The sequence below is a fragment of the Erpetoichthys calabaricus genome, chromosome 4, assembly GCF_900747795.2.
Source record: "Erpetoichthys calabaricus chromosome 4, fErpCal1.3, whole genome shotgun sequence".
In the NCBI taxonomy this organism is placed as follows: Eukaryota; Metazoa; Chordata; class Cladistia; order Polypteriformes; family Polypteridae; genus Erpetoichthys; species Erpetoichthys calabaricus.
This window is the reverse complement of record NC_041397.2, coordinates 249008180-249023060: the sequence shown is the minus strand read 5'-3', so window position 1 is coordinate 249023060 and position 14881 is coordinate 249008180. Positions and strand designations below refer to the sequence as shown.

General features: G+C 39.5%; 1 protein-coding gene across 2 annotated transcripts in view; it reads right to left on the bottom strand.

Moving 5' to 3' along the window:
- LOC114650755 (neuronal PAS domain-containing protein 2-like) overlaps window positions 1–14881 on the bottom strand; it is a 285173-nt gene that overhangs the window by 82793 nt on the left and 187499 nt on the right. For both annotated transcript variants that reach the window (XM_028800579.2, XM_051926184.1), the window contains exons 8-10: window positions 11347–11465; window positions 7595–7677; window positions 672–778 (exon numbers count right to left, since the gene is read on the bottom strand). In XM_028800579.2, coding sequence (XP_028656412.2) covers window positions 672–778; window positions 7595–7677; window positions 11347–11465 — 309 coding nt within the window. The remainder of the gene's footprint in view (window positions 1–671; window positions 779–7594; window positions 7678–11346; window positions 11466–14881) is intronic.

Sequence of the window (14881 nt, the reverse complement as noted above, 5' to 3'; positions counted from 1 at the left end):
TCAAGAAGCACAACTGTGAGTAGAAAGGAGTTCAATCATATTTAGCCAGTAGTTTTCATCCTAAGTCAAATACCCCAGTAGATTCAACAGAATTAGTTCTATACAGCCAGTACCCATTGTCAAGATCTATTGGGCCCTGATCTGTCCCACTCTTGCCTGTCTTCTGACTGGCACTGCATCTGATCCTCATCCTTTGCCTCGTAGGTGGTGAACCCGCATGGCAACTACCACCAGCTTTTTCACTTTCAGCTCAACTGGACATTGTGTGTAACCTGGGCACTAGGTACTCCATGACAAACCTCACTGAAAAGCTTTTTTGCAGAATTGAGTTCCAATGGCCATTCTAAGCAACGTTATCTTAGATTTTAGGAAATATTATGAGAAAAACAAATGAATTATCTGAATGACTCCTCATGTTAGACCAACCTGTCTATCAGGAGCCCATATCTCCAGACAACATTGCTCTAAAATCATTTATGCTCACAAGCCCGCTGGCTCTACCATACCAAGGACACAAGGGGCATGGGACTCCCTCAACTGCAAATAATATAAAATGCAAAACAGAAAATTAGTTTACCTGTTTAAAAATGAAATCAGATATTCACCTCTCCATAGGGAACAGAAATTAAGACAACAGCATATTCACTAACATTTCAAAAAACCATACGTACGGTGTTCATGGCATCTCGCCAGCTGCTCCAGGTCATCCACATGGTAATAATCATACCCAGAGGTACCAAGGACTTCAAAAGGCAGATATCCTATTATTGGTGGAGCCCTGTGGACCAGTAAGAAACATGTCACTTGGCAGCAAGCCTTTAAAAATTGACTACTCAGACTGTGGCCGCATGTTTTAATTACAACAAACTGAGCTCTAATTGAACTTCTTGCTAAAATTCCACTCTGCTTTATCTGTTTCTTACATATTTAAATTTAAAATTTAATTTAGTTCAACTTAGCAAAGTTGACCATCTGGTTCGCAGCAGTCCTTCTACTCTCAAAGGCTTGTTAAAAATTGTCATTGGGTCATCTATATTATAATTCCTACATGGATTTCATTAAAAGAAAAATATTCAGTAATGAACAATTAAATAAATGCTATGAAGAGAGTAATAGAGAAACCCGGAGGCCATTTTCATTAGCTGAAATGCCAGAAGAAATATTTGTATTACTGTTGACATTTTGGCATCTCAGTGTTAATGCGAAGTGGGGCACTGACCCCTTATCTCACAGCAGGTGGCAGTGTTGTGCAAAAATTAAAAAGACAGCAAATTCGCCTCAAAATGTAACATATTTTTAAATTTTTATAGCAAACTCAACATAGTTGTCAGAATCATTTTTCTCCAGTTTTTCATGATATCCCTGATGCAATGTTTTATTTAGGAAAATATTTACTTTCAGAGTATGTCAAATTTTCTTTCTGTCTGGTGCTGCTAGCCTGTTTCAAGGTTGCTGGAGCATTTCCATTACTACAGTATATGCTGCAATTATCCATTATACATGAGAACATATTTAGTTGCTGACTTTAGTATGTTAATATTGGTTTGACTTTAAAAATTCTGCCAGAAAACCAAATAATAAAATGTAAGTTGAATTGAACTGAATAACACTTCATGCAATAATACAACAAAATATTTATATTTATTTTTATTTATTTATTGATTGATAATTGATTGGCTGCATTATTTGTCCTGTGAGTGTTGTAGGAGGAGAATGGGCATCCTGGCTGGATCAAAGGACATAACATTAACTGGACGGAAGGGCCAAGAGGAACAATGGATGAATTGGCCGGCAAGGTGGAAAGACAGCTCTGTGCCCTGTCTGTATACAATGATGGATTGATCAGTGGAAGCTGGAACGTGGGAAGTGGTTCCATCCCCCATGTGCTAGGTGGCAGTGGTCCTCGTATGAGAACCCAGTTGGGACACCTGCAGGGGTGCTAGTGAAATGGAGTCTGGAAGTGCAGCCCTGTAGGGGATCCCTTGGGATCAGTAGAAGGCGCTGTCAGGGGAGGACCACCCTACTTTGTCTTTGGCCTGGAAGTGCTTCCTAGAGGAGACAGAATGGCACTAGATGCATTCCCGGGTCTGGCATAAAAGGAAGCCCACTGTCACACATGGAGGAGTCAGAGTTGGGAGGCAGTGGGTGAAACTCAACGGAGGTACGGAAGGAGGAATAATTGTGGATTATTGAAAACTAGCAAAATACCCGCACTTTGCAGTGGCGATGTACTGCTTTTAAATTTTTATTAAGAAGAAAAGTAAACCTTTTTAAACTGAGGGAAAATATACCAATAATTATTTGCTAAGGATCTCTTTGTATACCACGTTGTCAGTTCGGCCCTTCGGTTATAATATGACCAAGATGTGCGCTGAGCTCACTCTTGAGCATGCAACGTACAGTTGGCCATGTGAAAAGCAATCTTGCCTCAAATCAATGCCAACCTTTTGTAGGGTCTGTCCCTGAGACTTATTGTCATTGCGAAGCAGAGCCTTACTGGAAATTGGAGGCGTTTGAATTGAAATGTGTTTCATCGATAACTTTGCATCCAGCTTTTGAGAGTTTAAACATTCATAAACATCAAGGTGTCCACTACTCAAATCGTCACCTGTGAATCTAAAATGTTTAAGAGGCATTGGCGGTTGTCCAAAGGTGTAAAATATTTGGCCATTTCGGTACACTTGAAAGCGACAACCAAACAATTCAGCGGCAGCCATCAACTCACATGCAGAACCATAGGTGAAGGGCTTAAGCATTTCACTCTTATAGTGGTCCTGTGTAGTTCAATTATCTCCTGTACTGTCATCAGTCCACACCTTGAACCTGTCCCAGTTATTCAATACATAAGACACAATTTTCCTCCGGATATCAAGAGTGAGCCTGATATGGCCGTGCAATATGTAACACAGAGAATGGAAAAGGCAGTCACCATCTCTGGGCATGGAAACCACTCGGTAAGTGACAGTTCTTTGATCGATGGTGATCACCTCGATAGACATGTTAATGGGGGTACGGTTGGAACGATAAAGGAAATGGGTACCTGAACAATGTAAACTAAGTCTAAAATACCTACACAATAACTATAATCGTAATAAACGAACAGTAAAACAGCAGAGAAGCCGTGGATTAAATAAAAAGGCTGCAGTTATCAGCAGGGAGACGTGAATACCATGGCGAAGCAAGGAAGTGAATGAAGAGACCGGAGCGACGGACGGTCTTATGTAAGCAGGCAGGCCAACTACGTGGGAGGTGTGGGAATGGGGGACCCAACGCCACCTCACACGGCGACCGAGCTGCAAGCTATGGACGTATATATGTACGTAAGTAGGATTCAGTTAGCATTGGGAACCCGCATACCAAATTTCTTGAAGATGGGCCCATAACTAACAAAGACCGTTGGAAAGTTCAATATGGCGGCCGACAGTGGTGTCATACCACCGAAATAAGTACATACATCGGTTTCAGTTAGCGCCGGGAAGCCGCCTACCAAATTTCGTGAAGATGGGGCCATAAGTAAGAAAGTTTAACATGGCGGATGTTGTCAACCATTACGCGTAGAATTTCGAAATGAAACCTGCTTAACTTTTGTAAGTAAGCTGTAAGGAATGAGCCTGCCAAATTTCAGCCTTCTACCTACAAGGGAAGTTGGAGAGTTAGTGATGAGTGAATCAGTGAGTGAGGGCTTTGCCTTTTATTAGTATAGATTTATTGCACACTTGTTGCTTGTTGTTGAAAGCGGATTGGGGAAATGTGCCTGGAAGCAGAATAAAAATCCATTATTTTATTCTATTAGCATGTGGTGTATTACTAGTTCTGTGGTTCTGAGGCTCTCTGGCACCCTTGTGTGGTCACAGTCTGTGTATCTTGTTTTTTTTATGTTTCTGCTGCTGTATGCATCTGAATTTCCCCATAGGATTAATAAAGTTTATCTAACCTACTCTAATCTACTCTAAAACCAAAAGTACTATACAAGAGTACTAGCGCAACATGAAGTACACACGTCATAGAGTGGAAGCAGTTCTCCACATATTTTAATCATCATTTCACATTTGATTGTCCCGTAGAACGCTAATGAGAAACTGACTCAAAATTCTTATCATAAAAAACCCCAAACATTCTGTTTATCACCATGTCTAATTAAAATAGTTCTTAACAATTTTTGTATTTAGGTGCATTTGTTTTGAGCCTATTTAATAAAGCAATACACCAGCATCCTTTGCAAAGCTATCTGATTCAACTCTGCACAAAGAGAGAGGGAGAGAAAGAAAGTGAGATGCGAGTACAATTATGTCTCCACCAGAAGCTTCTGTCAATCTGATCGTCCAGCCAAGACTTCGAGAGCAAGAGAGGAAGCTGAAGGGCTGTTGCTGCTTCTTATAACATCTTGCTGTTACGTTACATGGGCTCTTAAGAAACCAGCAGCAACTGTGATGTGAGTAAAGAGTGTATGCCTCATAATCTGGTATATTGAGTGTTTAGGCAATAGAGACTCTTGTCTGTTGTCACTTTCTGCTCACGGTATATGAACTAAGGAGACCTAACAGCAGTGCATGTACACGTGGGTCTACACTAGAAGTGCCAGCTCCGGCAGTCGTATGCACACAGGTGCAAATATAAAGGACTATTTCAATGGGAAAGCTCCTTCATAGTGAGGGATAGGCAGGGTGGCCTTTGCCATCTTTAAATAATCTTCAAATAGGTTAAAAGAAAACAAGTATCATAATCCCTCAATAACAGAACTGGCTAGTCTGTCAGTAGCAAAATATAATTGGCATTAGCAGGATTGTGTGGCCAAGATCCAGCAGTTGTCATGCCTGCTATTCTATTGTCCATAGTACAAAAAACCAAAACAACACCCTAGGAGTTGTTGAAAGAAGAGTAAAAAAATTGCCTCTCCAGACTGAGCAGCACTTTTTATTGTAACAGGCTGAGGAAGAAGAACCTCCTTAGCCTTAAAAAGAGAAGGCTACATGGGGCCTAATCCATGTGTACAGAATAGAAAAAGGCATCAATAAAGTTCTTTCAGGCAAATGTGAAATGCTAGGACACCACTGGGATTCGTGACAGAAATCTACAGTTGAACCTTGACGCCAACTTAGAAAAATCTACGAAAGATATTTAAACAATTTACTCATTGCTTAACAAGGCCGATGAATAGTATGATCTGCTTTTTTGTGTAAAATGTCTAATTTTTAGACATTATGTGATTTTATGAACCTGAAAAACTCCACATGCTGACTTTTGTGTCCACTGAGCTTTCCTTCTGTCAATTTATTTATCGATCAGTATTCTGTAACTGTTTATACCGTGTGCAGTGCAGTGGAAGAGTTATAAGGCCTGTCCTAGTCGAGAGGCCAGGCAGGTCATCAAAGGAACTGCACTGATTTAGCATACATCATAACATTTTCTCTGCTTTTAATAAATATTTTGGGAACTAAATTATGGATCACTGTTGGTTCTGAATGTCAGGGAATCCATTGGGGTGACAATTTTCTTTCTTTTTTTTTTTGGTCTTTTATTTTGTATTATATTTTGTGTTTACCAAGTTGCCATTTTGCTTTTTTGTAGCTGCTGCTATTTTGCGGTATTACTCTCATGGGTATGTTCTGCTAGTAGTTGGCACAGTGCATGGAAGTTATGCTTGTGACATAACAAACGTGACACTTTATTAACCAGCATCATGTATTGTGCAGCATCTGACACTGCAGATAACTGTCTAAAAAAATTTAAGCAGTGCTTCAAGGTGTTGTTCATGTTGAAAGGTTAAAGGATTCAGCTTTCCATTTTCAACAACTATGATTTCAGTTTTTGTATTGGGCTTTACTTACTAGGTGTAGTGTCACTTTCGGTTTTGACCCTAGCGTGTTTATAGACTACGATTCCAGAATGTCCATCTCTTGATCCTTGAATTGCTTTCTCGACTGCCTGTTTCCATTCAGGCATACCAGAAACATGACATCAAAAATAAGAGCACACTTATATAAACATAACGTGACAATTTAGAATAACCAATGAACATGTATGCATGCCTTTAAACTGTTGGAGGATAATTCAGTCCCCAGAGGAAAGCCTTGTAAATACAAGGTGGGCATACAAATTACACACTGGAGACATTCCAGGGACTTGAACACTGTAAAGTAGTGATAACTTCTCACAGTGAAGGCCTTAATTCTTCAGTTTGACCCCAATATAATCATTTTATTGATTAAAAGGTTTATTACACTTTTCTTGATCAATGGTTAAGACTTTAACCTAAATAGTGGATGAGAGTGAAAAAGAAAATTAATCAGTAAAAAACAATTCCTAGCCAACAGTAATGATAATTTCCCCAACATTAAGCAGAAATATCCACCGTAATAACAGGATAAGTGTCTGTGTGTCCATCCGGTTGCTATGTCTCTGTCATTCCAAAAGATGGCACATAACAAACATTTTTAGTAATAAAGTGTGTTGCATGTGTCTTCTGACAGATGGCTTATCACAACCACTAACATTGCTCTTACAAATCCATACAAAATGGTATATATCAGAGACACATGCATTATATGGAGCACTGCAACGCTAACACTGAAGTTTCCTTTGATTACTTCAATTTCAACTCGTCTTGGACGGGAAGTTCAGCTAACAGTCTTCAAAACCATAAAAGCTCATGTATTTTAAATACAAGTGGCTGATGATACTTCACTGTTTCCTGGCAATTGTTCACATGACCAATGTGACTGTCGTACTGCAGTGTTCTTGAACTTACATTACGCTAATCTATAAATTGTTAGTATTAGCACTAACTGTAAAAATGTTTCCTCATATATTTCATGCTTAATTTTAAGGTACAGAAAACAATGTTATTTTCATACCAAAAATAATAATCTTAAGATGACTTTATTCATTTTCTCGGCACAGAACTGATATGTTTATTGATGACTGTTGGCTATACTCTATCACCTGACAACAATAAATCTTGCGTTCTCCTAAGTGTGTCTTGGTTTTCTTCGTCAGTACTATGTAGTGCTACACCAGGCTATTGTTTTCCACTACCTACACTTAAGTCCTGTGAGTGAACTTTTGTTGGAAGTTTAAATAAGTTTAAATGCAGATGGCAAACCACACACTTCAAAATGATGAGTGATCAAACTGTCTGTGGTATTAATGTATGTGATATGAGCAACGTTTGCTGGATGTACATAAAGGGCATTTAGTATACTAGTTAGGTGTCATCTTCTAGTGTTGCGTATTCAAGGAAAACATTTATACAATTAAATATCATATTGAATTATTACTGGTTGATTATTTCTAGCCAGCTTTATTTTGACGTCATGCTCTAGTGAACTTTTAACTAAACTTAAATTAGAGAATGGTCCTCCAAGTTAATAATTTGAAAGAAATAGCATGATAATAGGTTTGCAGGTTTAGAAGGTCAGTAGTTTCACATGTGCAGGGCATTGTCAACATGTAACATGCTGCAGTTCTGTAGCACCATGATTAGTGAGTTTAACTATCTCATCTTGAAAATTCTGTTCTCCTTTCATGAAAAGGCTCAGAGCTTATTTATAATACCACTGGCATTGCTCAATATTATAACATATCTAATACGCACCTGTGATCAAGAAATAAAAATTTCCACTCCAAACTGTGTCTTGAAGTGAATTCTTCATAGGGCTCTTCTACTATACACATTTCCTACATATTGAAAAAAAAAACAGATGAAGCATTGGATCTTAAAACTTCAGTGCTGCTCTTTCAGTTCCCACCTGAGGCACCCATACATGCACACACACACACATACACACACACATGCACACGCACATGCACACACACACACAAACGCACACTCTCAATCCATCATGAAACTACAATGGATGCCAAGGAAGCAAAACATGTGTAAAAATGGATGTTCAGGGCACTAGGACAGGAATGAATCATAATAACAACAACTCAAAGTACAGAATTATCAAAAAGTCAAAACAAAAACCCTGAAGCCACTGTCTGTTAGGTAGGCTGGCAGTTTCACTTCTCAACTCAGCATTCTCATTACTCTTTCTTCATACGTATGTCCTCTCTTTGTACCTCCCACAAGTTCAGCCCTTGGCCAAACTCACCTCCTGACCACAAGATAAACAGAGTAGGTTTTTATACCCCAGCCAGGCCTCACTTCCCTGTAAAACCACCTCAACTTCTGGGGTTATCATCTTAGAACTTTGTACACCGGGCTGACGCTCACCCTTGAAGGTCCAATTAACCTCCATGTGGCCCGTATGTAGACCACTGCAATGTGTTCTGATATTTTAAGTCACTTTGGGTAAAGGTGTCTGCCAAATATATGATAAGCTGAGCTCCATCTCATGTTTTGGATTTGTTTGCTGGCCTTTTAGTGTTTTTGACCCACACCTGCAGTTTTCACTACTCTTTCGTTTAAGCCTTTATTTTTCTGGCCTTTTCCGTTCTTTTACAGCTAATCAAATGACACCTTGGGTTCAAAACTCAATATTCTAAGACTGCTGTAAAAATGGGGGTCAGGTAGGGACTGTTAACTACAACAGCGTTTCCCTGGTGCAGGAGCGGCATCAGGATGTAGGAAGACCAAGTGGCACGTGCACTGGCAGTGTGGGCCTCCCCTCAATAGGGGGAAGTGACTCATGGGGCACTAATGAAAGTCCAGGGTACTGAGGGACAGTGGGTGCTGTGCCTAACATCCACCATGTTAATAGTGAATGGGAGACAGACTTGCTATTTAATATGTGTCTTTCTGCTCCCCATTATGACGTGTTTTAAGGACTGGGGGGGAAAGGGTTGCCAGGTTCATTATTGGACGTTTTTTTTATTTTTTATTTTTTTAACCTTTATTTGAAGAAAATAATGTTCTGTACAATCAAGCTAAACTTATACAATGAAGAAAGTAGCATTCCATACAATCAAGTTGAACGTATACAACAAATGACGTCATAATTAAACCAGAAAAAAAAGATGAAAACACATCAGAAAGTTAACGAAAGTGTAACAAAGTTAATCTGGTTTTCCATGTTATGTTTGTACTTTTTTTTTTGTTTTTTCCCAAAATTGTTACACTACTTTTATGTAATATGTAGATAATGTTAGGTAGGAACCAGTCATTGGGAGAGCATGTGTTGCAGGCTCTCGGTTGGGGTGCATTTATGGGTGCTCATATCCTTATTTCAGCAGGCACATATTTGGCTTGCTAGTGGTAGGATGGGCTTTCGGAGCTACAGTCCTGAGTTGGGCTCGATCAACTCCACTGTCAGCTTACGGCAGTTGGTGAACATGGATGGAGACATCTACAGTAGGCACCCTTCAATTAAACTGAATGTAAGTAACCAGCAATGAAGCTCATGGTGTTCTTGCTCCAGCTGTTACAAGAGTAAGAGTACAAGAGTGTTACAAGAGTAACACTAAGAAGCTGGGCCTGCTGAAGGCTGCTGTTCTGCTAAGTGCCCGTCCCACTGTTTCTCTGTGTCAATGTGGTAAATACTCCCTATTATTTCAATGGGATCATATTAAAATATTTACAAAATTGCAGCTTCTTGGTTAATAAACATTTTTATCTTTTCACATTTTAAGAAAGTACACACATGTTTAAAAAAAACATATCCATTCTGTTGCCATTTCTTCTATTTTATCCTGTTACAGTTTCATTAAGTTGGTTTGTGTGTGTACTGTTTATGTTACAATTTGGAATCTTAGTGTATTTAGTTGAGATGTATTGCCATTTATTAGTGATGTGCAGTTTAATAGACTTATCTGACACCTAGTGATTCTCCATCTTAACCTTTCATAATACCAAGTACTACACCATTGTCAACACTGCTCTGTGAGGTTGAGAAAAGGAGAAATGGAGGAGAAACACTGCAACACCTTTAATTTTTGTGGCTGTGATTCTTAAGTGTCCATCTGTATGTCAGTTGGTCATTTTCTAACCCATTTAGTTCTGAACAGGGTCATTGGGAGTACTGGAGCCAATGCCAGCTAGCATAGGGTGCAACGCATGTAAAAACACTGGACAAGGCGAGTCCACCGCAGAGCAAACACACAACCCAACCACACATTAGGGCCAATTTGGTATCTCCAATCCACCAAACCAGCATGTCTCTGGACTGTGGGAGGAAACCAAAGCAAACCCACGCAGTCATGGAGAGAACATGCAAACTGCATGGAAGACTCATGATGTGAACTCCTTACTGCGCGACAGGCAGTGCTACCACTGCGCCACCCATCTGTATGTCACTCCTCTTTAAGGCTTTTGCAAATTGACCATGGATCTGAAATAACAAAATGCTGATAGGTTGCTGGGTAAAGAACAGAGTTTGTAACTGTTCACAATGTCCTAGTATTGCTATCAAAACAAAATAATGGAGAGGTGATTAGCTCTGTTACAAAGAAAGAAAGAAAGAAAGAAAGAAAGAAAGAAAGAAAGAAAGAAAGAAAGAAAGAAAGAAAGAAAGAAAGAAAGAAAGAAAGAAAGAAAGAAAGAAAGAAAGAAAGAAAGAAAATGATGTGGCTGCATATAGAGCTGCCAGTAATGATCATGAGGGGAGAACACAGCAGAGGCAGAAGAATTCAGAAGCAAACAGGATTGCTTGTTGCATTGAAGAGTGGAAAATAGGGAAACATTTCAGATTAATAAAGAACCAAACAGATTTGTTAATATAAATTACATGCCACCAACATGTCACACATGTGCATCTATAGATCACCCTCATGGCTCATCTGAGGCAGATAATACCATCCCTGGTTGAGAGGGGCACTCACACTAAGACTAACAGAAAAGACACCCAGTAAGGGCAATTGACTCAGTCCCTTCAGGTCCCCCACATTTAAAACCCGCAGCTGCCAGAAGGAGTCGTTCAGTTTGGAAAAGACTGCACTGCAAGACAGTGCTCCTTCCACTATTCTGGTGTGCATAACAGCCCCCTTTTTTATTATTTTTGAACTAAATTAAACGGGATGACCGGGTTGGCGCCCCAACATTTATCTATGGAAGCTGCAGTAGCTCATTCAACCGCAACAGCCACCGTAAGTAAATTGATCTTGATGATTTATTTCAGACACATATAAAACATACAGTATATACTCAAGACCTTCTTAATACTATGTCATTTCACCACCTTAAGACATAAATGTAAATTAGTGAAATTGAAACAACTGAAATAAAGGCATGTCTAAACTCATTATGTGACATGAGGGGTGCATTTCCATTCCTGAGAGCACCCACAGTCTAATGACAACTTGCTCTGAGCTGCTCCACGTCAGTGAGGTTTTATCCGTAATAAATCTATCACTTTCTTGTCTCATATAGAAACCAACAAGCTAAGTGAAAGAAGGAAGACAATATACCTTTATAAACTGAGGTGTTGCTAGTCGAACAGTAGCCACATAGCAGACTTGCTCACCGATATCTGATTTGAATGTCCTCTGTATAGCCCCATCAAAGCCATTGGAAGAGGAACTAGGCACTGCAAAAAATATATATTATATAAATTAGTAAAATTTTAGAGAAAATCATAAAGCTATTCAAATAGTTTTAAAAGACACTGGGTAAAAATATTTTACAAAATAATTGCAGAGTCAAAAAAGAATACATAATCCAAAACCCCACAAGAGCTATAAAAACCTTAAGGAAGTGAACATATTAACTAAAAACACGCAGGGGCTTGACGGTAAGCTGAGGGACAGTGGAGGCTGCCTGCTGAATCTGTAAGGAACTGCTGCAGATGACTGGTGCATAGATTATCTTCAGTATTTGCTTTGGCTGTTTCTGATTGTGGTGTCTTTATTTGCCTTTGCTCAGAGGAGCTAGTATTTGTGGGTAGGCCCTTAGTTCTAGTTCCTGTAGGAATGCTTATGTGACGCAAGCTCTTTGGGCAAGGATTCTGCATACAAGGAATTTGTATGTTTAGACATCACCCTTTTCCCTCTGTACCTCTTGCTAAGTAATTCCCCTCAATATCCTTGAAGCGACTGAGCTATCCCCCTTGTTGTGGTGTGATCTAAGGTGGGTCAGAGCTATGAGGAAAGAATGCTTTTAGTTTAAGCAAATGGAGGTAAAGAGGTTAAGTGTTTAAGATTATGGAGGGAGTTAGTGGCACTGAAACCACCTGTTAGCTTTAAAATGAACTCTTCAGGAAGAACATGGAGGCCCAGATGGAAGTTGGTTAAGTTTCATTTACATCAGACATCCAACCGAACCACTCCAACTGTAATCAATTTTCTTAATAAGCTAGAATTGGACTCCCAAGAGTGAGAAAGTGCCAACCCGAGTTTGATGAGGATCAATTCAGATGGAATTTGACGTCTATCTACAACTAAGTTAACAGAATGGTGTGTTGATGGATGGATTAAAAGCCAGAAGTCTGTATGACCATCAGCATCAAGTGACTCCGTGAGAACCCTAATTACAAAGAGGACTATTTCATTTATGTTAGGTAGAATGCCCAGAGGGGACTGGGCGGTCTCGTGGCCTGGAACCCCTGCAGATTTTATTTTTTCCTCCAGCTTTCTGGAGTTTTTTTTTGTTTTTTCTGTCCACCCTGGCCATCGGACCTTACTCCTTTTCTATGTTAACTAATGTTGCCTTATTTTAATTTCTTATTTTGTCTTTTATTTTTCTTTTCTTCATTATGTAAAGCATTTTGAGCTACTTTTTGTATGAAAATGTGCTATATAAATAAATGTTGTTGTTGTTGTTGTAAGAAATGAGGACTTGTGATGTGTTCCAGTTTTGGCTCTTTGCTTAAGTAATGCCCTACATAAAGATGGTATACAGTGATCCCTCGCTATATCGCGCTTCGCCTTTCGCGGCTTCACTCCATCGCGGATTTTATATGTAAGCATATTTAAATATATATCGTGGATTTTTTGCTGGTTCGCGGATTTCTGCAGACAATGGGTCTTTTAATTTCTGGTACATGCTTCCTCAGTTGGTTTGCCCAGTTGATTTCATACAAGGGACGCTATTGGCAGATGGCTGAGAAGCTACCCAGCCTACTTTTCTCTCCTTCTTGAGCTGACTTTCTTTGATCCTGACGTAGGGGGATTGAGCAGGGGGGCTGTTTGCACACCTAGACGATACGGACGCTCGTCTAAAAATGCTGAAAGATTATCTTCACGTTGCTATCTTTTGTGCAGCTGCTTCCTGAAGGACATGCTGCACGGTGCTTCGCATACTTAAAAGCTCGAAGGGCACGTATTGATTTTTGATTGAAAAACAAACTGTCTCTCTCTCTCTCTCCCTGCTCCTGACGGAGGGGGTGTGAGCTGCTGCCTTCAACAGCTTTGTGCCGCGGTGCTTCGCATACTTAAAATCCAAACAGCCCTATTGATTTGTTTGCTTTTCTCTATCTATGTGACATTCTGTGCTCCTGACGCGCACTCCTTTGAAGAGGAAGATATGTTTGCATTCTTTTAATTGTGAGATGGAACTGTCATCTCTGTCTTGTCATGGAGCACAGTTTAAACTTTTGAAAAAGAGACAAATGTTTGTTTGCAGTGTTTGAATAACGTTCCTGTCTCTCTACAACCTCCTGTGTTTCTGCACAAATCTGTGACCCAAGCATGACAATATAAAAATAACCATATAAACATATGGTTTCTACTTCGTGGATTTTCTTATTTCGCGGGTGGCTCTGGAACGCAACCCCCGCGATGGAGGAGGGATTACTGTACATGATATTCACTCAGCATCAAAGGATATACTACAAGAAGCTATATTCCTATATTCTTTTATTTTGATTCTTTCAGAATATTTTTGGTTTTGACCTTGGCTAGTCTTCTGTTTACATTTAGTTCTTCATGTCCTGGTTCTATTCATAAACTACCCTTATGCTGGGCCATGGCAGGGCAATCAAAGAATGGAAAATGTAAAACTAAATACTAATAAGCAAAAAAGGCAATGCAATAATAACCAAATTAGGTCAACAAAATACACAAACAAACCAAGAACAAAAGCAACGGGTCAAAGGCCAAAAAGAGGAAATCCAAAATATCAAAAAGACCAATGAGCTGCAAAGAGCAACAGAAACAACTATATACAGGTTGCGTATCCCTAATCTGAAAATCCAAAATCCGAAATGCTCCAAAATTCAAATGTTTTTGACTGGCAACATGACACCGGTTATGTTGTTTCTAATTTTTTTTTTTGTTACCACTGAGTGAATGTGAACAACATATGTGCATATTCCAAATGGATTTATTCATTGAGTGGGGGTTTGGGTATATGGCCTTCTGTGAAACATCGAGACCCACAAAGCTATGACACATTGTTGACAACCAAGGGGGATGTCATGAAGCAGCGAGTGACACAAAGAATCATTACTCAATCAACTATCGGGGAGGGAAAAGACCCCTGTGAAGTGTCGCAACATGGAACAGATGCTGCAAAGCAGTTTCAATATGCTGCATGGTAGGGTTGGGGGTGGAGCGAAACAATAACACCTTCATAGCAGTTCAAAAGTTCTGTGCAGCACCCATAAAAAAACACAGCATGCCACAAGTGTGATTCAGGTAATGTACAGTAATTGGGTGTATATTTAACATCAATGACGGATAATGCAAAGTGACATCCTCCCCAATGCAGTGGAGCTCTGGAGGTCTGCAGCTAGACACTATTGGGAAAATTCCACACCAGCAGTCTTATGTATAAAACTAGGGGGCTTTGCCCCCTGCTCACTTCACTAGCCAACCCCCGTGTTTGGTTTTTCAGATGCACACTTTTAAAAAATTTTTTTCTTTGAATTGTTGCTATTTCATTAGTTTCACTTTTATTTCAGAACTTCGTTAAAAACAATATTTGGAATCTTTTGAGTCCCAATATGCTGAATCTTTTAAATGAGGTCCGTGACACATGTGTTTAATGACTATGTAGCATAATTCA